The sequence below is a fragment of the Triplophysa rosa genome, linkage group LG7 (assembly GCF_024868665.1).
Source record: "Triplophysa rosa linkage group LG7, Trosa_1v2, whole genome shotgun sequence".
Classification (NCBI taxonomy): domain Eukaryota; kingdom Metazoa; phylum Chordata; class Actinopteri; order Cypriniformes; family Nemacheilidae; genus Triplophysa; species Triplophysa rosa.
Genome location: NC_079896.1, coordinates 17838612 through 17864532, shown reverse-complemented (window position 1 = coordinate 17864532; position 25921 = coordinate 17838612). Strand labels below are relative to the sequence as shown.

The window sequence follows — 25921 nt, the reverse complement described above, 5'->3', positions numbered from 1 at the left end:
ACTAAGTTTATTTTTTATTTAGCCTAGTTGTGCAAGCACTGTCGAGCTATTGCAGAGGCTGCAGCTTTTGCTAGAGGGGAACTGGAATCCCCTGGTTGGGTCTGGGTTCTCCTAAGTTTTTTTGTTTGTTTTGGGTTCCTCGCCACCATTTGCATACTGTTTGGCACTGTTTGCATACTGTTTTGCACTGTTTGCCTGGCCAGGAGGGCTGCTTTATTTATTTTAAAGTTTTACTTAATTAATATTACATGTAGGAATTTATAGTCTGTTTAATATTTGAACTGTCTTTCTCTCTCCCTTATCTTATTATGTTTGCTTTAAATGTTTTGCTTATAGTCAATATGTGTTATGTACAGCTGCTTTGTAACAATGAAAATTGTAAAAAGTGCTATATACACAAAGTTGACTTGACTAGCAACGCCAAGGTCATAGGTTCCATCCCAGGGATTGCACATACTCTGATACAAATATATCACTGCTCCGGGTGTACGTGTGTTCACCACTTGCTGTGCGTGTGTTCGCTACTCTCTGGATGGGTTAAATGCAGAGGTCACATTTCCGGTATCTGACTAATAGGTCACTTTCACTTCAAATGTATAGTATAATGCAATGTAAGTCGCTTTGGATAAAAGAGTCTGCCAAGGCGCAAATGTAAATCTGAACGCACAAAATGTTTTATTAGGATAAGGGTAAACATTTTTTTTTCTTCTGATTTTCCAGATTGCTGTAGAGGTGACCAAGTCCTTTATAGAGTACATTAAAACTCAGCCAATTGTGTTTGAACTGTTTGGACACTACCAGAAGCAGCCTTTCCCTCCACTCTGCAAGGATCTTATTAGGTAGATCTTGGAAAATATTTATTGTTTCCAACTCACATTGAAAAACATCACAGGTCTTCTGAAATAACAAAGAGTATTTTTTTCAGCCCATTGCGTCCATGCAGACGACAGTTCCTGAGAGTCACGCCACTTTCCAAACCAGGTGAGAGCAATGAGCATTTGAGTGATGAAAAATAAATGAAACATAAAACACTTTTTTATGTTTTCTACCAAAGCTTTTTAGCAAATAGTCTTGGCTACATTTTTTTTGGCCGTTTTTATGTTGCTTTTTGGGGTGTCTGTGCCCATGTCACAGTTTTTATGTTGTTGGGTCTAGCCGCAGATAACAACACTGCTTCTGATCGGGAGAAGAACCTGGAGCTGATTCGCTACCTGTTGCCAGAGGTCTTCAATGGGGCTCTGGTGGACTCACTGTCAAGCCACGCCCTCAGTGCAGCAGGCGTGGCTGTTTCCTACCTCCTTGAGGAGGAGGAGCAAGCCAAACTGCAGGCCCCACCCTTGTCTATCTGTTCAGTAATTAAAGCGCAGAAGCCGGGTCTGTAATGGTTATGAGTGCTTAAGGCCAGTGTCTCTGAAACTCAGCCTCTAGTCTGTCTAATGCACTGGGATTACATTATTTTATTCCAGTCATGTATCAAATTGTGTTTTATATATTTGTATTAAGGAAAGAGCAGAGTGAAAATGTTAACAATGCTCTTCTTGATTTTAACAATTTTCTCCCTTACCACACAGCCCACCCCCCAGAAATATATATATATATGTATGTAAAAAGAAATATATATATATATAGAAAACCATCTTTAAATAAATTAATAACTTTTTACAAAGGAAAACAACTTTAAAGTTCTGATAATACAGTCATTGAGGAAATATTTACATCAATATTAGCCCATTATGTCTAATTATATTATCCGGCGTTGTATCATGAATCATATTTTCCTTGAAGAGCTCATCGGATGAACATTTTCCATAAATTGGCATGATTGATTAGGGCCTTCATGAAATGAAGTGTAAACAACACCTCTTTTGTCTGTCAAAAACAGCTATGCTCACAGCAACTCGTTTTGGTGTATGTCTCCTTATATGATAATGAGTTACTTCGCACCATCTTCCAAAAGGCGTGTCAACACAATACACGTGTAGTGCTGCCATGGCAACTGTTTAGCTAAATTACATTTTATAAACTCTTCCGTGGTTAGTTTAATTTTAAACGTCATAAATAATTTGTCATCACGCTAAAAAAAATCTGTCAGAGCAAACAGCGCAACCTTGTAATGCGCTCACATTGTGTTTGTATAACAATACTTGTCAATGACAAGATCTAAAATCTGTGGAATTTTCAGCTGAGATCTTTGGCCGCGGATTTCGTGCAGCCCTGGTTCTACCCTTAAAAGCTCTAAATCTCACCATTCATTAGCAAAACAATAATCAGTAGTGATAGCTAGCCGCAACTAAACATATTAACGCACATACTGTATTAATATACACACATACAGCCAAACAACCCTGATAGCACACATACATCTGTCAAAAATCTATTTGATGTCTGCATTTACATCTGCAATACATAGTTTGCTCATCTGCAATATGTCTCGGAGGCGTCTGTTGTCAGATGTCCTATAGACATCTAAAAGATATCTGTAAGATGTCTATGATTTAGAATGGATGTAAAACGCCTCTGTTACGACTGTAACCTCCGTTCCCTGATGGAGGGAATGAGATGTTGTGTTGAGAGACAGACTGGGGTTTGATCTTGAGAACCTATCATCTCCGAGAGGAATTTAAAATGCCAATGGGCTTTGGCAAATCAGTTCTAGTATCATACCCTGAGAGGCTTGTACCGACGGCCATCACGGGCGGTGGCGTTCTTCTCTATTAGCGAGCCTCCATCCGGCGCCGTAAGAACACTGGGGAAACACTGCTCTCCTCGTTGAAGAGTGTGTTACAGAGGCCACATCCTACCACAAGGGGAGGTTACATGTGGAGACACCAACATGGTCTCACCAGTGGGGAGAACAACATGTGAGAAATTGTGTCAGCCCGAATGGGGGGACAGAACCTAGGTGGTGTAATTCACTGGAGGGGAGGTCACAGGTTCACCGACAGGGGAACCAAGAGTGAGGAATTCAACGTATGGGATGACCCTGCAGGGGAGTCACTACGTATAGGGCAACAGTCCTAGTATAGGGGTCCACCTGAGCAGGGGCAACTCTACCAGTACTGGACTTGGTTCGATTAGACCGCCCCGCTGGTCTGTTACCATAATGCCAATGCTTAGTGATGGATGGAATGCCTATACTTCGCCCTAAGGGATAGCGCACTAGACTCGCCTGGAGAGGGGAGAAGGCACTTTCGCAGGCACACGCACAAACCAGTTGCCAGCCTTATACGCCGGCAGCATGTAAGACACGGGTTGACACTGGTTCCACGTGGAGGTTGTAAAACTTTGGGCACGTAACCGGGCCGGGGTCTCAGGATAACGTTAGAACACCTCGGTTGACCCGAAGACCCAGTCGGTCTAGGTGCTGGAGCATAAGGTTCCTGTGCATATCACACACCTTGCTCCCTGAGGGGAGCTAAGGCAGCCTCCAGGAGTTTGGTAAACACCCGGGGAGACAGGGCCAGACCGAAGGACAGGACCTTGTACTGATACGCTTGTCCCTCGAACGCGAACCGTAGGAACGGCCAGTGTCGAGGGAGGATGGAGACGTGGAGTACAGGTCCTTCTGGTCGATTGCCTCGAACCAATCTTGGTGACGAACTGACTCCAAGATGCGCTTCTGCGTCAGCATCCTGAACGGCAGCTTGTGCAGGTGCTTGTTCAGGAGGCACAGATCCAAAATGGGGTGCAGCCCCCCACCTTTTTTGGGCACTATGAAGTACGGGCTGTAAACCCGGAAGACATCTCGGTTAGAGGGACGGGTTCGATCGCACCTTTCGCCAGAAGGGCGGCAACCTTGGCCCGAAGCACGGGAGCGTTCTCCCCACGAACTGAGGTGTGGGGGCGCCTGGCGAACTGGATCGCATAACCAAGACGGATCGTCCTCTCTAGCCAGCGTGATGGGCAGGTGCGCTCGCCAAGTGCCCAAGTACTGTGACAGCGGAACCAGAGGGACGATTTGCTTCACCGTGGTGTGGGGGAGGTTCGGTGGCTGATGGCTCTGCTGATCTACCTGCCTGGTGTTACCGCCGGCCAACGCAACGTCAAGTGAAGATTGCGGAAGGCAGCGAGAAGTTGTGTTTCCCAGCGCTCCGTCGTATCGAGAGTGCTGCTGGGAAGCCCGGAGAGAAAGAAGCTCTTTTGAGAGAGAGTGGGCACTGGGGGACGTGGCAGGTGGCATCCCGCTTCGACCCGTCAGCGATGACCTGGCCGGGGGGGTCGGGCCCGCTGTTACTCTCAATCCCCCTGGCTCATCCTGTCAGGGCCGCTCTGTCTCCTAAGTGGGTTCCCAACGGGGTAGAAGCCATCTCCCGGGGGGGCTCTGCATCTCTGGCGGGCCGTCGCTTGGAGTGCCCCAGTACCAGAGGGACCACCACGGGTGGGCAGGGCTGCTGGGGGGCAGGCTGCGCTCGGGACCTCAACGACCGATAGGTGGCTGGGTCACGGCGGAGCAGTCTGCTTCTTCACCACAGATAACCTCCACAGTGTCACCACACAGCCCCGCTTGTGAGATGGCCGCATCTAGAAGGTTCGCCTTCTGAGCGTCACTACACAATGTTGAGCCACAGATGTCTCCCTTGGACCACTATCGTGGACGCCGTCCAAACCAGAGCACCCGCCATGACCTTCGTCGCACGAGGCGCGAGGCCGGTGGCGGTGCACAGCCAGGTCGGTCTTCCCATCAACCAGATCTTAACGCATTGACTTATGACCCAATGGGTCGCCATAGCATTATGAACCTGATGGACCGCCTTAGCATGGAGGGCGGAAGCAGTTTAACCCACAGCATCATAAGTCTTCGACACGAGTGTCAAAGAGCTTACATGCCATGGAAGGGAGCCTTGGTCGACCCCTCCAAGTTGCAGCGTCCGCGGTGCACCGCGACTGCACATTCCACCTGGGGGACGTCGACATATCCCTTTGCTGCCCCACCGTTCAGGGAAGTAACAGCTCCTGAGCCCGTCAGACGGGAACGTGCCGCAAACGGCATATTCCATGTCTTTGTGAGCTCCTCATGCACCTCCAGGTCAGCCTCGATCATTCCGGGTAGGGCGGGGCCACTGCAACCCGACGCTGGCCCGGGCAAGCATGGCCATCATCTCTGTATCGCCTCGTCTTGGGCTCGACCGCCCGGGGGCGGGACGGGTAGCTGTCCGAAGTTATGACAGAAAGTTCATCCCCAGACAAGAGATGGAGCGCTTGACATGTACGTCATGCAGGTTGCGAAGAACAAAGGATGAGTGAATGGCCACCACCACCTCCCTTTTATACCCGTATGCACGGGGCAGAGACTGGCTTGCGTGTGCCATTCGCCAAAGCCCATTGACATTTTAAATTCCTCTCAGAGATGATAGGTTCTCAAGATCAAACCCCAGTCTGTCTCTCAACACAACGTCGAGATACCGACTGAAGGGGAACTGCTCTTTCTAAGATGTTCAGCAGATGTTTTTACACAGCAGATGTTTTCCAGATCTCCAGGAGTCTCATTTATTAACGTTGCATATGCCACTTTCCACGCAAAGGTTGTGATTTATTAAAAACAAACTTGATGGGAGAATGTGCACACGTGTAAGCAAACTCTTAGCCATGCGTATGCACATTCTGGAGACAAGGGGGAATTGGTAAGTAGTATTAATGCCTCACACACATATACAGTAATTAAAGTTATCAAGAAGATTAAATCCAGCAGTGTTATTTGCGCTTGTACTGAGGGATATTTGTTGACATGAACACCTTCGTAAAATACAACTCAAATCCTAAATCAAAATTGAATCTAAATATTTAGTCAGCACTGTCTCACCATCACATTGTCCATTACGGGATGCGTAGCAACCCTTTTACTGGTGTGAGTGAAGCCTAATAATACAGGCAGAATAATTTTAAATTCAGTTTTCTCTTTTATAAACACATTTGATTAAATATTTCACTTTTATTGATGGAGTTAAGCACTTAAGTGACATCTAAAAGTTAAACAAAAGGTATAGATAGATATATTTCTAGTGCATGCACTGCTTTTAAACACTTTCCTTTGGCATGTTGCGTGTTTTAATGTTTAAAAAACAGTGAGGAATAAAGGTGCTTTATTATTCCACTAAAACTGAATTGCATTGCGAAAGTGTTCTAAAACATATTTAATGTATATTAAACATTTCTAGCGAGAACAATGATCAACTGTGCGCACTTGTAATCAATGGTGATATTATTGTGGACACTGCGCGATCCCGTAGTGGAGTGGTCCATTGGCTCATACTGTATCTTCCACATGTCTCGTACCATCACTTTAATGGAAATATGTATATGCATATGGAAATGTTATGCAGATTACATTATGCATAGTTAAACTAGGCATTGTGAGCACCATATATGGCTATATTGGGGAGAAGATGAGGTGGAGGTAAACACACTATTCCCCTGCCTGGCATTTATAAAGGGAATTATTTGCAGGTTCTAGCGTATGCATGGCGATATAAATCTGAAAACTTTTGTGCGTACGCAAAATCTTGAAGTGATTTGCGCAAACAAGCAGGTTTTTACTTTTGGTGGGTGGAAACGTGTAGATTATGGGCGGGAATATTATAATAAGATCCCCTTCCTTTGTTAGAAGGGGAGCTAAATCTGATCAGATCCATTTTCACATGCTTGCAAAGAAAGGATCACAAAAACAAAGTTACTGGGTTCTTCATTTTCACGTTTTCTGTGTTGGTAGATGCACCGGGGACCCGATTATAGCACTTAAAGAAAAAGTCAGATTTGTAGCCGATGACTCATTTAATATTTTGCTATAATACCGTTTGATGTCCTAAACAAAGATAATTTTGAAACGTAGATGCAAAAACGGGTTGTTTTCATCTGTCCCAGCTGAATTGTTGTAAGTTCTTCTTTAGTCTCTTTACGTGGGAGCATTACTTGTAAAACAAACTCATCATTACAAAAACGTCATGACACAACATAGACGTGATAAACAGCAGTAACATTTTGCTACCTGGTCTGTTGCTAGATGTTTATTTATATTTGTCCTAATATAAAGTGAATAAGGGTCTGTAGTTGTTAGTACCTGAATTTGTTTACATACTGATGAAGCAAGGGAGCTGATTAAGAAACACTCACTGTTTTTTTTCCTATGTTTTTAAAAATCACATGCTTTGCATGATTTAGCTCATAAATATAATTCACATTATAAGTGGACTATAGGGTATTATTTGACCCTTAATAACATTTTTTGATAGGTAGAGAAAGTGTCAACTCATTCACCTTAATTTCTCAGGGAGTCACATGAATTCTCCCTGCATTGACAGACTGAAGGACACTTTGTTCCAGGGACTGTTTAGGCCTGTTAAAAAACAGTAGTGTGTGTGCACGTGGGTTGTGTTTCTTTCTCTCCATCAGTCTCTCTATTCCTTATCAAACAGATGGACAATTTCTGGTATTTCTCTTTGACATTTATCAGATATAAATAGTACTGCATGAGTGAAACAGGGTGTTCTGTGAGTTGAAAATGAGCTTGATGGTGCAGTACTGCCTAAACCTCTGCAAGATGTATGTATCTGGTTATTAATATTGTTAGTTTCTTTATATTCTTTCTTTCAGAAGGAAAACAAAGGCAATGATTATAATAAATTATAATTCATTTTAATTAGGCATTTTAAGAAGCTGTATTAATTAAACCTTATAAAAATGTGATTCTTTGAATCACCACAAATTAAACTTAAATTTCTTTTAAATGTGCATTAGCTTTAATGCCGTAAAAATGCTAGTGTACCCCTAAGTTTATGAAACAAAACGTCTACACATGTAACCTTCTTTACCTGATGTGTCCCAATTCGCATCCTATCCATCCTAAATAGTATTCAAAAATAAAATGTCCCAAATCGTAGTATGTGTAAGAGTATGCCAAAGATTCCCGAATGGTCTACTACGTCTTGTAGAAATTCGAATGGCAGAACGATGCACACTCTAATGGCTAATATTACCCAAAACTTACCGCAAGTAGATGGAGTTTAGTGACGCTACACTGCATTAATAAAATTAAATAAGAGATGCTTCACTGAATTAACAAGAACACTGTCGTCTAGGCAACAGCAGCCACTTCCACTCAACTTTAGTATGTCCCAGTTCGTGTGTAGCAGACTTCAAGTGGTAACCAACGGACACCATAGAATCAAGATCACACCACGAGTGAAGTAGATCTGAATTTATTTCTTTAAAACAAGTAGAATGACGCAAAATTAGTCTACGTACACCGGGAGGCCTAATCTCTCATACCTCCTGTAATAAAGTTCAATGTAGGGAAGGAAGGAGGCGGGAACCGGCGAACATTCATAAAACTTTAATCAAAATAAATAAACAATAATCCAGCAAATAAAAGGCCGGCAGCCACCTCACGGTCGATTGCCGGCCACACGAACATAAACAAACTTAACCTGTTTCCGGGCCCGGGTCCTCTCTCTCGATGATCCAGTCGCTCGTCCTCTTATGCTCCCGAGCTCCCCCGTGAGGCATGCGGGGACCGGCGGTCGCACAGCTGACACTCGTTGCCACTTACGCCGCCGGCCCCGCCTTACCCGCCCCACGGCTCTCGCCCCGCCTTCCTCGCCCCACGGCTCTCGCCCCGCCTTCCTCGCTACACCTCCGCATCCCCGCTCACAAGTATCGTGCGTCTAAGTGCACACTTAAAGGGGAAGTGTTACATTTTCTCCCAAGGTGTTCCACTAATTAAAGCCCCACCTACAACAATTGTTAGGAACCCCAAATACGATATTTTATGAAAATAAAACAAGTTTTGCTGAAGTTAACTGTACAACGTATAAATGCATTTTTTTTACATTTGTAGAAATAAATGTTACACGTGCATACTGTTTTGCTGCGCACAAAAATGTATATACTTTTCCAAAAACAAAAACAGTACATACAGCGTTTCCCAACTGGGAAACCTATTTGTGGAAAAATACTTTGTTTGGGATTACCCTAAGTGAAACCACTGAGCACAGCCGCAAGGGCCTACCTATTACAGGGCCGAACTCTTGAGTACCTGGCCTAACCACGTGACTTATCTGCCGAGTCTACAGTCTTAAGTGTTACAAAGACAACCTTCTCACAGCCCATTAAGAAAATACCAGGCTTACAAGCTTTCCTATAGTTCAGTGTTAAGAGCATGGCGCTAACAATGCCAAGGTCGTGGGTTCGATCCCAGGGGATTGCACATACTTAGAAACAAATGTATAGCCTGTAAATAATGTGCGTGCCGTTAAGTGTGCTGACCACGATTTCAAAAGCTCATCATGCACCTCCAGGAAGAAGGGCAACAGGGTGAGATTTTGAATCACAAAGAGATGAGTCTATCGTTATGAGTTTTGATACCCATACTTTGTTTCAATATGCTGCTTATCAAGTGATTTAACAGGAACATTGAGTTAAAGTTAAATATGCCTCTTGACATGTGCAGATGTTTGGGATCACTGTTCTTTACATTACTTTATTCATCTGGATAGCAGTGTGCATTTACAATGTACCCTGACCTTCTAATCCTTCTCCTCTCTACCTATAATCTTTTCCTCCTATACTCTGATCCATACCTACCGCTTTCCCTTGAATATCTAGTATCCTCATCTGCCACTGAATATTAATTTTATCCTTTAGTTTAAGATTAGCAAAATATTTATTTCATTCTCCTCATTTGTTTTCTTCTGTTTTCTACGTAGTTCCTGCCACCAAACTGACAGCTCTCACACGACCTACTGCAGGACTATGCCACTGTAAATATGACCTGATGGTCTTCTTTGAAATATGTGAGCTAGAGGCCAATGGGGAGTAAGTATCTAATCTCACATTTGACCCTTTCACTTTGAATTCTGGGAAAGATCAATTATTTTTCAGCACTTTAAACTCAATATGCTTTAAACTTCAAAATGCTTTAAAACATGTTTTTTTGTTTGTTTGTTTGTTTGTTTAAAAACCTTGCAATTATGTTGCATTTAGTTTCTCATTCAGATAAACTGGACTATCTTTTTCTTGCAGCTATATATCATCAGTGGTGGACCATAGTGGTAGACCAGTCGGCATGCCATGCCATGGCACTTTCATGTTACATCAGGTACTAGGATTTGTTCTTTCTTCTTTCTTTTGTAATTATCCTTCCCTTTCTGTCGGTCTCTCGGCGTTGTGTCGAACCAACAGAATGGGGTTTCAACTTGAGAACCTATCATGTCTGATTGTACTTTTAAAAGGCCAATGAACTTGGCGAATGGCATGGCCATTCTGGCATGGCATGCCAGTCTCCGCCCTGTACATACGGATATAAAAGGAAGATGGCATGCCCATTCATTCACCTTTTGTTCTTCGGAACCTGCTAAGCTTAAGTGGTGAGTGCATTATCACTGATTCATCTACTGGATTCTACGACACAGAGCAGAGGATTCATCCTGGTGTGTGCGACTGCCCCTGGGCGTTTCGGTAGCGAGCCGAATGTGTCTACTAGAGCAAATTTTCTAAAAGAGCTTAATTTATCACAGCGTGCACTTGCTGCTAGGCATATCTCGCTGCTGTAATCTTGGGGTCTCCAACATGCTGAAGTAGCGTTCATGGATACGGCATGTCCGCACTGCGAGCACATGTCGATCAAGGTATTGCGGTCACGGTTTGCTGTGTTCTTTTTGGACGCAGCCACAACATCGTCTGCTTTCTGCTTCCCATTCTGCGGCAGCTGCCAAGCCATCTGTAGCGGCGGTGGTGATATGGGGCAGACCTTCCAGGCCCCGTTACGCTCACCTAACCTGTCTCTGATGGGCAGCAGTAGACCATGTCATAGCGGATCTACGCATAAGCGTACAGAGGACGACGTGTCCATCACGGCATCGGATGGCGACTTCCTGGTATCCAACGGGTGCAAATCCAGCCATACCACCGCTGTCAAGCCGCACTGGGACGGTCCCTACCATGTCCCACCTCAAGCTGGGCCCTTTACAGGGCCTGGCACCTACTTTGTCGCCAGAAGAGCTTCCTTTCTCTCTGGGCGTTTCCAGCATGCAGCAGCCTCAACTTGATGTTGCATCATGCCAATCCCACAGCCCTCAGCACTCTCCACTTGACGGTGCGTCGTGCAACGAAGACTTAAGGCAGGTAAGTCAGCAGACCTGCTCGCCTCCCCAGGGCTCTGTCCCTGGCAAGACAGCCATGCTGCCAGCCACAGAACCTCCCCAACGGGGACGATGTTGCAGGTCCCCTGCTAGTTCCTACGTCACGGTATCTGGGGGCCTGGTCACAGCTCCCCAACCCGTCGCAGTGGCTAGTGAGGACGATCCGTCTCGGCAACGTGATCCAGTTCGCCAGGTGCCCGCCCAAGTTTCGGGGCATTCTGTTCAACTCGATGCAAGGCAAGAATGCTCCCGTGCATCGGGCCGAGGTTGCCACCCTTCTGGCGTAGGGAGTGATCGAGCCCGTCCCTCTGGCAGAGATGTCTTTAGGGTTTTACAGCCCCTACTTCACCGTCCCCAAGAAAGTGCACTTTGAACAAGACTCTGAACATATGGCGTCCTCGACAGCAGTCATGCCGCTCGGGTTGATGCATGTGAGATCGCTTCAGCATTGGCTTCAGAATCGAGTTCCCTGGAGAGTGTGGCACCCTAGCCCCTTGGACTGGACAGACATCTCCTTTGTCTGGGCTGGAGTCCCGATCGGGCAGGTCTTGAGGTACATCGTGGTGATGACAGACGCCTCCCTACTCGGCTGGGGTGCTGTGTGCAATGGGCATGCAGTGTTTGGGAGAGGCGACTCCATCCCCGCGCCATCCAGCTCATTTGGGAGCAGTTCAGGCAGGCGCAGGTGGACCTATTTGCCTCCCTGGACACCTCCCATTGTCCGCTTTGGTACTCCCTGACCGAGGCCCCCCTCGGCACGAATGCCTTTGCGCACAGCTGGCCGCGGGACAAGCGGAAGGTAGCCTTCCCCCCAGTGAGCCTCCTTGCACAGGACCTGTGCAAGGTCAGGGAAGAGGAGCATTAAGTTCTGTTAGTTGCGCCCTATTGGCCCAACCAGACTTGGTTCTCAGAGCTAACACTTCTGATGACAACTCCCCCTGGCCGATTCCCCTGAGGAAGAAGCTTCTTTCTCAGGGGAAGGGCATGGTCTGGCACCCAAGACCAGACCTCTGGAACATCCACGTCTGGCTCCTGGATGGGATGAGAAGATCCTGGGTGACCTGTCTCCCACAGTCGTGAGCACGATCACTCAGGCAAGAGACCCAGCCACTAGGCGACTGTACGCCTACATGTGGCCCCTCTTCTCGTCTTGGTGTTCTTCCCATAGGGAAGACCCACAGAATTGTGCGATTGGTGTCGTGCTGTCCTTCCTTCAAGAAAGGTTAGAGCAACCTCTCTCCCTCCACGCTCAAGGTGTATGTCGCCGCCATCGCTGCACATCACACACTTGTGGCAGGTAAGGCTCTCGAACAGCATGACCTGGTCATTAGAATCCTGAGGGGCGTGAGGAGGGTAAATCCTCCCCGACCGCGGTAGCTTTCAACCCTCTTGGGACCTTAATGTTGTCCTTGTGGGCCTAGCAAGGGCCCCGTTTGAGCCCCTAGGGGAAGCTGCTCTACCTCATCTCACGATGAAGACAGTTCTCCTAGTGGAACTCGATTACATCAAGAGGGTAGGGGATCTGCATGCACTCTCTGTGTCCAATGAGTGCCTAGAGTTTGGGCCAGGCAACTCCCACGTGGTGCTGAGACCCCGGCCTGGCTACGTGCCCAAAGTTCCCACCACTCCTTTCAGGGACCAGGAAGACCCAACCCCTACCGTGTTGTGTCTAGTACGTGTCCTGCGCCTATACTTGAACTGCACGCAGAGCTTCAGAAGCTCTTAGCAGCTCTTTGTCTGTTTTGGAGGACAGCAGAAGGGGAGAGCTGTCTCCAAACAGAGAATGGCACACTGGATCGTGGACGCCATCATTTTGGCATACCAATCCCAAGATCTCCCGTGCCCACTGGCAGTGAGAGCTCACTCCACCCCAGGTGTAGCCTCCATGTGGTACTGGCTGAGGGCGCCTCTCTGGCAGACATCTGCAGAGCTGCGGATTGGGCTACGCACAATACATTCGCGAGGTTCTACAACCTCCGTGTAGAGCCAGTGTCTGCCCACATCTTGCACAACAGGAAAGACTGACGGCCAGCTGGGCTTACACCTACGAAGCGCCTTCTCCCCTTCATCAGGTGAGTCAGTTCGCTGTTCCAGCTTCCCTACTTCCTCCACTGGATGAAGCATAAGCATTCCATCCATCACTAAGCACTTTACGAGCGGCTCGTATTCCAGGCCCAGTATAGGTGAGTTTCGCTCACAAGGTGAACCCCTATACCTGAGATAGTGCTCCACACGTAGTTACTCACCCTCCTTGGGTAGTCCCGTCTGACATTTCCTCACTCTTGGTTCCCCTGCCGGTGAACCTGTGACCTCCCCTCAGTGGACTCCACCGCTTCTGTGCACACCTGGTTGGGGCCCCGCACTACTACTCCCATAAGATCTCCCCACTGGTGAGACCGTGTTGGTATTCCACGGTTTATCTCCCTACGGCAGATGTGGTCTCCGTACCATTCCCCCCTCAGGCGAGGGGGTAGCGCTTCCCAGTGTTCCTAGAGTAGCAAAGGCCACCGCCTGTACGGCCGTTAGTAAGAGCATCTCTTTATGATTCACGCAATTGATGCCTTACTACACAACTGGAAGGTTACGATTCGCGGTTACGCTCACTAGTGATTCGCCTGGGCCAGTAAGTGTCGCTCCGCTGGAAGTTGTGATGCTGCGCAGCGCCGTGGCATTTCGTATAGGAACCCCATTCTTTCGGTTCGACACAACGTGAAGAGACTGACAGAACAGGAACGTCTTGGTTACGCATGTAACGTCTTGGTTACGGATGTAACCTCGGTTCCCTGATGGAGGGAACAAGACGTTGTGTCGAACCGACAGAATGGGGTTTTTCTTGAGAACCTATCATCTTCTGAGTATTTAGAAAAGGCCAATGAAAATTGGCGAATGAAATTTGCATGCCGGGCTCCTCCTCGGATGTCCGGGTATGAGAGGGAAGCCGGCATGCTCATTCATTCACCTTTGGTCTGAGGAGCCTAAAGCATCCTCCCCCGACCGCTGGGGTGGGCGGCCAGTGTTGTGGCATGAGGGACGACAGAATGGGGTTCCTATGGAAAACGCCACAGCACTGAGCCGCGTCACAATCTCTGCGGAGCGACGTTGACTGGCCTGGGCGAGTCAGACGAACACGCTAACGCGAAATTATGACCCTCCATTGGAGAGGAAGGGGGACCCAGAGCTTTACACAAAGTTGGGAAGCCCCTGTCACCGGCCGTCACGGGCGGAGGCCTAGTTCTCTAAATGGCGAGAAGCCACCCGGCACTGTACGGGCCACTGGGTAAGCAGTATTCCCCCCTGGGGGAAAAATGCTGCAGAGGCCACTACCTACCGTAGGGAGGAATTAGTGGAGACACCACATGGTCTCACCATCACGGGAGAACTCATGGGAGGAATGTGTGGACTGCAGGAGTTAACCGCAAGGTGGGAGTCCACCTGGGGAGGTCATGGGTTGCCAAGGTGGGAACCATTCATGAGGATACATCAGACAGAACAGCACACGGAGGGGGGGTTACCACGTCTGGAGCACTAGGTCCGGTTAGAGCTGTGTGGGAGATAACTCAACTGTTCCCCCAGCCTAAGCCCTCCCTTCTGCTGACCTCCGAAACAGACAAAGAGCTGCTCAGAGCTTCTGGGCTCTGCGTGCGGGACAAGTAGAGGCGCCGTGCACATACTGGACACAACACGGATAGGTTGGGTCTTCCTCCCCGGTGGGGAGCGCCTGCAGGTTCACCACCTGGTCTCTCGGAAGAGTGGTGGGAACCTTGGGCACGTAACCGGGGCGGGCTCTCAAGATAACGTGAGAATCCCGGCCCCGAGTTCTAGGCAAGCTGTGGACACAGAGTGTGCTTGTAGATCCCCTACCCTCTTGGAGGTGATGCGGAAATAAAGACAGCTTTCCGCCATGCGGAAAGCCGTCTTTATTAAGACTGAGAAAGACCGGAAACCCCGAGAGGCTCGAAGGGGGCGGGGCCTCTTGAGGCCCGCCACCTAGGTCGCAAGAGGGTATGGAGCGCGGGTAAGGTGGTCACCCTCTCGCGCCCATTAGGAACCTAATGACCAAGTCGTGCTGTCCCAGAGGCTACCCAGCACTTGGGTCATGATGAGCGGTCGTAGCGGCTACATACATTCCCAGTGTGGAGGGGGAAAGGTCACTCCCCGGTCTCTCTTGAGGATGGGACAGCTCGTACCCGACCGAGCAACTCCGCGGGTCTTCTCGCCGAGAAGAGCACCAGGACGAGAAGAGGCGCCACCTATGGGCGTATAGCCGCCCAGTGGCCGAAGCCCTAGCCTGAGTGATGTCCCAACCAGACCGGGGGTGGGTCACTCAGGATCTCATCGTCCCATCCAGACATGGAGACCAGGTTCTGCCTGGGATGCCGTAACGTGCCCCTTCCCCTGGGGAAGCAGTTCGCCAGGGGGAGCGGCCAGGGGGGAGTTGTTGTCAGAGCTTTAGCTCCGAGAACCAAGTCCTGGTTAGGCCAAAGGGGGCGTTACTAGTACCACTTGATGCTCGTCTTCCCTGGCCTAGCACAGGACCTGTGCAATGAGGCTCACTGGGGGGAAGCGTACTTCCGCTTGTCCCGTGGCCAGCTGTGCGCAAGGGCATCCGTGCCAAGGGTTGCCTCGGACAGGGAGTACCAAAGCGGACAATGGGTGGAGTCCGGGGAAGCAACAGGACCACCTGTGCCTGGCCGAACCTCTCCCAAATGAGCCGGCTGCGCAGGGATGGAGTCGCCACTCTCCACGAGGCGTCGACTGACAAGAGAGCGCATCAGCTGTCTGGTTCAGGACGCCTGGGATGTGTGTGGCTCGCAGGGAACTGATCACCTGCTGACTCCAGAGGAGGAGGCGCCGGGCGAGTCATGTTAGCTGCCGTGAGCGAATCCAATGATATACGCCACAGCAGCTGTGCTGTCCGACCGGACCAGCACGTGCTTACCTTGCACGAGAGGTAGTAGCCTCCTCAATGCAAGTAGCACAACGAACAACTCTAGGCAGTTGAAATGCCAATGCAGGCGGGGGTCCGTCGACCGCCCCGACACTGCTTGCCCATTGCACACGGCACCCCAACCCCAAGGAGGTCATGGAGACCAGGGGGTTAGGGTGTGTCGGCAGAAAAGCGTGTTACCATGTGCCTGCTGCCGGTGTTCCACGCTCTCCAAGGTACTTGACTCTGTAGCCAGTGTTGGAGCGGTCATATGTGCATCGACCCGAGGGGGACCACCCCCACCGAGGATGCCATGTATCCCAGGAGCCTCTGAAATTGTTTCAGGGGGACCGCTGACTGTCTGAAAGCTTCAGGCAGTTCAACACTGATCGGGCGCGCTCTGTAATCAGTCGCACTGCCTCTGGGAGGCCGCGTGGGTGCGGGCTTCCTCGTCGCAGGTCTCGCGCCCCCCACGGGGGGTAGCAGGGCCGCTCATGATGACAGAGTCGAGTTCCCTACCGAGAAAGAGGACGCTCTGCACGGGGGAGAGCTTGCTCTTCTCAGTTGACCTGTAGCCCCACCGATCTAGGTGCCGGAGCACCAGGTCCCTGTGTGTACACAACAGATCTCAAGAGTGTGAGCGGGGGGTGAGCGGGGCCGCTGCGGCTCGACAGTAACACCAACCAGCCCCCGCCTTGCGAGATGGGTGCGTCGGGAGTGGACCTTCTCGGCGTTACTCATCTGCGCAAGGATCGGCCAGATGATTTTTTCGTGGACATCGTCTGACCCAGGGCCCGCGTGGTCACCTTGGTCGCCCGTAGAGCGAGGTCAGTGGCGGCGCGGAGTTCCTGCATAAGCGCTGGGTCGGTCTTACCCTCGTGGAGCTCTCTCAACGCCCTGGCCTGGCAGGAGCCATAGCGTGGAGAGAGGAGGCAGCTTGGTCCGCCGCAATGTAAGCTCTCGACACCAGAGATGCCGAGACCCCAAATGCTTTGGACGGGAGTCTAGGTCGAGCCCCCCCCCCAGGTGGCCGCCGCCTACGGGCATGAGCACCGTGGCGGCATACTCCACCTCAGGGACAACGACGTATCCTCCAGCTGTCTCAACCTCGAGGGAAGAGAGGGTGACAGAACTTTGTTTGACGTGAAACGTGCCAGAAAGGGCGTTCCAGGTCTTACTAAGTTCCTCATGCACTTCCGGTAAACACGGCACTGGGGGCGGGCGTGGCTTGGAGCCGCGCTCAAACCCGAGGCGCCATGTAGCCAGCCGCGAACACCAGGAGAGGCAGTGCGGGCACTGCAACCCAACACTCACGGCGGCCCGGGAAAGCATGGCTGACATTTCGATGTCCGCTTCTTCATGGGCTCGACCCCCCGAGGGAGGGAGCCCGAGGAATCGTCGGAGTCGGATGGCAGTACGTCACCCCCCCGATGCTGCAAGAGACATCTCATCATTATGCATCGTGTCCGAATACGTGATTGAGGAATAAGACGGCGGACCGTCTCCTGGGGAACGGTCAGACGAGCGAGACGAGGTGTGAACGGTCCGTGAGCCAGTGGCTGGCGGATTATCGCTCACAGTAATCCTCATGTCACCCTCGCTGCTTGCCGTAGCGGACGGCAGGGCCGTAGTCCTGCCGCCATGGAATGGGGAGCAAACGAGGTGGTGGCTGAGTCCCGTGGGAAAACAGCCACCCGTGACGCAACCTCTGAATCATCACCGCCCGCAGTGCGGGCAGGACGTATCCACAACGTCTGCCCCAGCGTACTGGAAGCAGGCATCGTGTCCGTCCCCCTCCTCGATGAGTGTGTTGCACCCATGAGAACAGCGGGACATGCCACGCTGGAGAAATTTGCTCTTTTAGAAAGGAAATTTGCTCGAACACCTCCGGAACTGCCGAGACGCCCAGGGAAGAGTCACTGCAGGAAGGGACTGTCCGCTGTCCACGTCGTAGATTCCAGCAGAAAGAATGATCACCAAAGATCGTAGAGAAGCTCATCAGATGCGTAGGCTCTGAAGAACAAAAGGTGAATGAATGAGCACGCCGGCTTCCCTCTTATACCCGGACATCCGGGGAGGAGCCCGGCATGCAAATTTCATTCGCCAATTTTCATTGGCCTTTTCTAAATACTCAGAAGATGATAGGTTCTCAAGACAAACCCCATTCTGTCGGTTCGACACAACGTTCGAGAGACCGACAGAAAGGGAACTCAGTTCCCTGATGGAGGGAACGAGACGTCTGTCCTTCATTGCCACAACGCTCGCGTCCGCTGCAGCGACGAGAATGCTCTCAGGTCCTCAGCCAAAAGTGAATGAATGGCAGCCATCTTCCTTTTATACCCGTATGTATGGGGCGGAGCTGGCATGCCATGCATTCCCAAGTTCATTGGCCTTTTAAAAGTACAATCAGAGATGATAGGTTCTCAAGAAACCCCATCTGTCGGTTTACACAACGTCTCGTTACTTTTCATTCTTTCCTTCATGTATGTATCCTGTAATACTATAATGATAAGCTCAACGCAACAATACCCAACAGGAGATGGCACCTTTGGAGGGAAAGTTAATTGTCTTTGTCTTCCAGCTGGTGTTTTGCATGTGGAAGCTGATTGGATGTTCACTAAGAAAACTTCTAAAGCCCATTGCACATTGAGTCCGAAATTTGCATCACTGCGAAGAAAGCTCAACGGGCCTCTATTTCCTCACAAGCTCAGCGAACGAAAGCTCCCTCATCCATCATGTGTTCATTCTACCGGGGCACCATTGAAATCATCCTGTCCAGCTGCATCACTGTGTGGGGCGGGAGCTGTACTGAATACAGCAGAAGAACACTACAACGCATAGTGAATACAGCTGGTAAGATCATTGGTGCCCCACTCCCTTCCCTGCAAGACATATACACCACCCGCCTCACCCGCAAAGCCACCTCGATTGTGAGCGACGCCAGCCACCCTGCACACAGTCTGTTCAGCCTCCATGCCCGCTCCACTAGACTCACCAAAAGCTTCTTCCACCAAGCTGTAAGGATGCTAATCTCTCTCCCCTCTCTCCCCCCAGCCACATCCTCCAGGCTGTCAGGAAACTGAACCCCCCCCCCCCCCCCCGCCCCCACTACACTGTTTACACTGTTTATTATTGTATTTGTATAATGTTTATAGAAATTGTCTGTCATATATGTTGTGCCTGTGCACTTTATCTGTTTCACCGTGGGTGAATAAGAAACGTCCTCTCGATTCTTTGTATGTCTGGTGCATGTGAAGAATTGACAAATAAAGCTGACTTGACTGACTTGACTTGACTTAAAGCCGAAGTCCCTCAGGTCAAGCTGTACATGTCACTTGGGCTTGGCCATGATGCTGAAATCAACGGCACCAGCACCTGTGCTGCAATGTCGCTGACTGATGTGACGTCAATTTAAAACAAATCGTTGTGTCATTATGTGCACGTTCCCCTCGTCCACAGTGTTTTAACCTATTCAATATTCGCAAAAACTAAATGTTGAAATAGTAGTAAATTACCACCGGTAATATCTACACATTCATTGATAAAATAACAGGGGATGGGAAGGGGGGATGGCCATTTTAGAAGGGGGATGATTTTGACCATCTTTACTCGAGTACTGTTTATATGTATCTATGCAAGCAGTGAACAATGCTTTGAACCACATATTAACAGACGTAAGCTACATTACTGTGATGTGTATTTCATGTTGTGATGTGCTCATTTGCGATACTTATCGACAAAATGACAGGTCACATGTTACAAAGACATTAAAAAGTGTCTTTAACATGCATATGTTGTTGGCTAGTAATACTCACATTCGAAAACACATGCCTTGCAGTTCTTCGCCAAGCTCCTGTATAAACTTATCCTGTCCCGTGGGCTCATGGGGTAGAGAAGTATCCCAAGTATCTGTCGCTGGGTGCTTCAGAATGTCGGCGTAACCAGTAAGCCATCCAGGAATTTCTCACCTACTCTTTTATGAATACTGAGGATTTAGACATACTATATTGTTTTCTCTTACTATATAGTAGGTAAGTAGGCGTATTCGGACGCAACATTAATATACACATGTCCAAATCTCACGAGAAATAGTGCACCAGTCGGCAATTTCTCGCCTACTGTTTTATGAAGACCAAGGTTTCGGACATACTATTCGTTCGCCTACTGCTTTTTTCTACAGATTCTCTCAATAGGACTAGGTGTTATAATCCCACTATTTCAACACAGTTGAATTGCCCAATAGGACATTTCCCGATCTGAGGTTTCACTGGTTCGTCGAGTAGGCATCCTCTGTGTTTGGGGGATAAATGATTATAGAAATACATAGCATGCTTACCTTTCCTTGCCATTATCATAGAGACATCTCATGAGTTGTGTTTCCCACTTTCATCTCATCCATTATCCTGGGTGAAAGATGCCTTTTGGTGAGGTGCTGCTGATAATGCCCTTTGTATGGTTCCCATCAATGTGACACATCATCAGTTGTGCACCTCAGCCTCATTGGGTGTTTTGGCCCTTTATCACAAGACACCCTCAGCCAAGGGAGGCCCACCGCAGGTTGATCAGACCTGGGTGTGTGTCGCATTGTTACAACGTCATCTGGCAGCCCATGCTGTGTCCATCCGCCTAAACCACAGCCATTGGCTTCTTCTTTCTGTACCACTAGCCAGCTCTTGATTATCCTCCATTGGACCTGTCCTCTGAGAGTGACCTATTTGTCAGCTATGGTGACCTCTGCATTTATCCCGTCCAGTGAGTAGTGAACTCACGCACCATTAATGCGCGCTCAGTGCCCCTGGTCCCATATGGCATACCATTACAACACATTACCAAAACCAACGCAACCATACGTGCCAACCTGTTGGCTAAGGCTCTTTTAGCCCCACTGGCTCTGTTAATGCAAGCTCAGTGCCCCCGGTCCCGTATGGCATAACATTACAGCACATTACCAAAAATCAACACAACCATACGTGCCAACCCATTGGCTAAGGCTGTTATAGCCCCACTGACTCCATTAATGCAAGCTCAGTGCCCCCGGTCCCGTATGGCATAACATTACAGCACATTACCAAAAATCAACACAACCATACGTGCCAACCCATTGGCTAAGGCTGTTATAGCCCCACTGACTCCATTAATGCAAGCTCAGTGCCCCCGGTCCCGTATGGCATAACAATACAACACACAGCACAATTTTATTACGCGTTCACTTGGCAGCCCATATTGCATCCTTCCGTTTCAACCACAACCAGTGGCTGCTTCTCTCAGCGACAGTGGAAAGTGCTTTAACTACCGTCCCTTGGGCCTGTCCTCTGATCCCCACTTTCTTAAGCAGCCTTGTAGTGGAATTGGAAACAAAGCCCCTGCAGCCCACTTCCACCGGGAACACTTTCGCTATCCATCCTTGATCTTCAGCCTCCGCTGCCAAGTTGGCATACAGGAGATTCTTTCTTTCAAATGCTTTGTTAATGGCCTCTTCCCAAGGTACAGTCAACTCAACTATGAGGACTGTCCTACTGCAGCTGGACCACAGAACCATGTCCGGCCGCAGGTTGGTCGCTGCGATTTCCAAGGGGAAAGTAAGTCGGTGTTTTAAATCAACTCGCATTTCCCAATCCCTGGCTACACTCAGCAGACCTGAATCTGGGGTTAAGGGCTTAGCCCGCGGTTTCTGCCGGCGTTTTGGGGTATGGCATTTGCTGCCACTGTCTTGGTCTCTACTGCTGCAGTGAAGCACTTTAGTACTTGATTTTGGCGCCATGTGTATCTCCCCTGTGTCAAGCTCTTCTTACAACCCACAAGAATATGTTTGAGGTTTGCTGGAGCTGCACATAGGTGGCAGGCTGGATCCTGTCCACACCAAACATGCAGATTTGTTGGTGAGGGCAGCACATCATATGTAGCTCTTATGATAAAACTTGGCCTGTTTGTTTCCATACTCCACAGCTCACTCCAAGTGATTTTGCGCTGCTCAATGCCTTCCCACCTCATCCAACGGCCTTGCTGGGCTTGAGAAACCACTCTGGCGCATCTACTTGCTTCCTCTTTACTCCGAACCTCCTCCACTACCAGGTGACGCTGTTCCTTTGGGGTCGCTTTTCGCCACATGGGTGTGGTTGATGCCAAACCAAGTCCCCCTCTGCCATGTTGCACTTGTCGCACAATGTCTTTATGTCTGAGGGCTGCCTTTGCATCTCCTACCGCTGTTGTTGGGTTCCATTTCCTTCCTGTCGCTTCTGTTGGAGCAGCATCTCTTACACAGGGATCACAGGATTCTTTGAGCGTCATCTCTAACCTTGTTTTGGTGCATTTATATTCCTCCACAAGGCTTGAAATGGGAAGAGAGAGAGCTCCATTCCCGCACAGCCCTATGTTGCTAAGGCATCTTGGTAGCCCAAGCCATTTCCTCACTTGTGTACTCGCTAATCTCTCCAGGTTAATGGCGTGAGACACTGTGAGCTCATACATAGAAATTGGCCACATCAGGCGTGTCAACAAGCCAAATTGGAAGCACCAGAGTTTCAGCTTCCCAGGAAAATCTGTATTATTGGTTTTCTTGAGTCCACTGACTGTCTCTTGTCTGAGTTGTTCCACCTGTTCAGCGTCTTTAAGGTCTGCAGTGTACCACCGTCCAAGACTTTTGATGGGCTTTTCCGTGACCGTTGGTATGGGCTCACCCTTTATACAGAACCTGTCATTGGTAAGCCTGCCCTTGACAATAGAAATGCTGCGGGATTTGCTGGGTTTGACCTCCATTTGTGCCCAACTAATGTTCTCCCAGAGCTTATCCAGCAGCCGCTTTGTACATGCTTTGGTTGTTGTGATGGTTGTCATGTCATCCATGTATGCTCTGATTGGAGGTAGGCGCAACCCATTTTACAAACGCTCTCCTCTAACCACCCAACGCGATGCCCGGATTATTATTTCTATTGCCATTGTGAAAGCCAGTTGTGAAAATGTGCAACCTGAATTTATGCCAACCTCCAGCTGTTGCCACGCGGTGGTACTATCCTGTGTGGTAATACAGAATTGGAGATCCTGAAAATATGCCTCAATCAGCTTTCTTACCGGCTCTAGAACGTGGAAAAAGTCAAAGGCTGTCCACAGCAGCTCGTAGCACTGATCCAAATGCATTGGCAAGATCTAGAAAAACCACATGCAGGTCTTTTTTCTCATTTTTTGCCATTTGCAACTGGTGCCAGATGATGTTAGCATGTTCCAAACATCCAGAGAAACCCCCTATGACTGCCTTCTGCACTGAAGTGTCAATGAATTTGTTTCTCTTCAGAAATCCTGAGAGTCTATTGGCTACAACACTGAAGAAAATCTTACCTTCCACATTCAAGAGGCTAATTTGGCGAAACTGGTCAATAGTTGAGGAGTTTTTCTCCTTGGGGATCAGTATGCCTCCTGCCCTTCTCCAGACCTTTGGTATCACCTGATTTTTCAATGCCACAGCCATTAATCTCCAAAGGTACCTCAACACTTTCTTGTAGAGCCTTTATGGTATACCGTTGGGACCAGGAGCTGAAGCTGATCTTGCCAGTTTTACTGCACTCTCAACTTCAATCCATTTAGGGGGCCTTGTGTCCATCTGGTGTTCTGGTAGCCTAATTGGTGGCATGTCCTCTAGAATGGATATTAGCTCATACCTCTGATTGTCGGAATACATTTTCCATAGGTGTTCCGTCTATATGTGTTATAGGTACTTTAAGGGTCCCAGTTTTCTCCTTGCTAAAGATGCTACTGATGAACTCGTAAGGATCTTTGTAGAAAGCGGTCCTGGTTTGCTCCTTCTGCTTATGTTGCTTTCGCAAGCTTTCTGCTCTTCGCAACGAGGCCAGGCGACTTTTAATATCGCCTTGTAATGCCTCTAGGCCCTTCCTTTCCTCTTCTGTGGCATTCTTCCACTGTTTCCTCAGGCTCCTCCTTTCTCTGACAAGTTTTTTTTCGACATCTCCTTTTCGGCCTGCTAAAAGCTGGACGAGATCCGAGTCAATGGTTGCCCATTCTTTGTTGCAGGATTGAGGCAAAAGTATCTGAGGTCTTCTTCCATCCATTTTCCTTTCTACTGCTTGATGTGGCTGGGTAGTCTCCGGGTTGCTGATTGCTGGTAAGTTTATGCCTGGTTGGGCTTCGTCTGGAGTTCTGATACCCTCTGGGCTGTGGTGCTTGACCCGCCACTGGGCTTCACCCGACTGATTTGCCCTACCTCTTGTGAAGTATTGGTCAATGTGAGGCCCCTCACTAAGCTCTCTCAGGCATTTCTTCCTGCCCTGATGGATTTTAAGACCTTTCTCTGATGTTACATTTGTCAAGCCACAAATGCATCTCCGTAGTTTTTGTCCTGTTGTTCCAACTTCTGCTGTGCTGATCTCCTGGTTCTTTGTCATTTCCATTCCGAGGTCTGATGCCATGTGATCCACCGATGAGTCATCTTGCGCCCCCGCTCTCGCAGACTCCAGGGGTATTCTTTCTCTTGTGTTTCTCATAGTCATATATGGGTGGACCCATTACGCTTATGGTAACAGATCCTGCCAACATGGGTAGCTAGCCCATGTATGCCCCTGTGGGGTCTATTCCCTCTTGCCAGCAGTCTCTCCAGGCTGTCACCAGGTCTTTCCCTGGTTGTAAGCTGCCCTTTCACAGCAGTCACTGGTTTTAGCCAGATATTTTATATAGTATGACAGTATGTGATTTTGGATTCAGCCATTATGTAGACGTTTGGTATGCACTTGGCAAAGGAAGAGATGTAATTTCCTCATTATCTTCAGCTGGCATGTTCATGTGAGAACGAAGCATTGTGTCCATCAGAAGATGTCGCTGTTTTAATGGCATAACTTAAGCATTAAACCTAACTGTTTGCAAATAAACAATACATTTTATATTTTGAAAGGTTTTATATATATATAAAATGTATGTTTGTTTGCAAATGCTGAAGTTATGCCATTAAAACAGCGACATCTGCTGACGGACACAATGATTCGTTTTCATGTGAACATTCCAGCTGAAGATAATGAGGAAATTACATTGTTTCCTTTGCCAAGTGCATTCCAAACGTCTACATAATTGAATGCAAATGCCCTGTTCACTCCATGGTCTAAATTCCAAGGGAATTCGAAGGGAGTAGTGTCATGGTTCTGCCCCATCTTGTCTTGCTTTTCTTGATCGTGTGGCAGAGCCATGGCAGAACCTCTTGTTTAATGTGGAGAGAAGCATTTTGGCCCACTTGGCCTTCCACATGCTCTCTCCAGGTCTCGTCATTGTTCCTGCCCTCTTGTTTCCTCGTTAGTGCTCATTATTAGTTCATGCCCCGCACCTGTCTCCTCTTGATTTGGTCCCTTATTTAATGCCCCTTTGTTCTCTGTCCTGGGCTGGTTCATTGTGTTGGTGAGTTCCTGTTTGAGTTCAATGTAGTTTAGTCCAGTTATTTGTACCTAATGTCAATGTTTATCTTTAGTCTTGTCCAGTGTAGTTTAGTCCGTGTTCCTGTCACTCCGCCATGTTTTACCTTGTCCTTGGTATTTTGCCCCCTCGTGGGTTTTTGTTTTGTCTATTGTTAATAAATGTCTTGTTAACCCCTTACTGCACTTGGGTCCTCTGTCCATGTCTCACCTCCACGTTCATGACAAGTAGGGCATAGGAATGATGACTATATTTGGAATGTTGCCTGTGACGGTTCGGTACGAATACACGTACCGTTACACCCCTAAAAAAGATACTTAGATACAACCAGGGGTTAAATTGGAATTTGTTATGTGCCGGGGCTGGGGGATTGTGAGGGGTGCGTATACGAAGTTTATAATCTCATTAATTGACAAACTGTAAAATATTAATTGAGAGAGCCCTATGCTATGAATAA

The 25921-nt window shown here is 48.6% G+C and overlaps 1 protein-coding gene across 3 annotated transcripts in view; it reads left to right on the top strand.

Moving 5' to 3' along the window:
- LOC130556315 (kinesin-like protein KIF1A) overlaps positions 1–25921 on the top strand; it is a 254594-nt gene that overhangs the window by 175966 nt on the left and 52707 nt on the right. For all 3 annotated transcript variants that reach the window (XM_057337178.1, XM_057337179.1, XM_057337180.1), the window contains 5 exons: positions 721–839; positions 926–981; positions 1156–1374; positions 9699–9807; positions 10015–10090. In XM_057337178.1, the coding sequence (XP_057193161.1) occupies positions 721–839; positions 926–981; positions 1156–1374; positions 9699–9807; positions 10015–10090 (579 nt within the window). The remainder of the gene's footprint in view (positions 1–720; positions 840–925; positions 982–1155; positions 1375–9698; positions 9808–10014; positions 10091–25921) is intronic.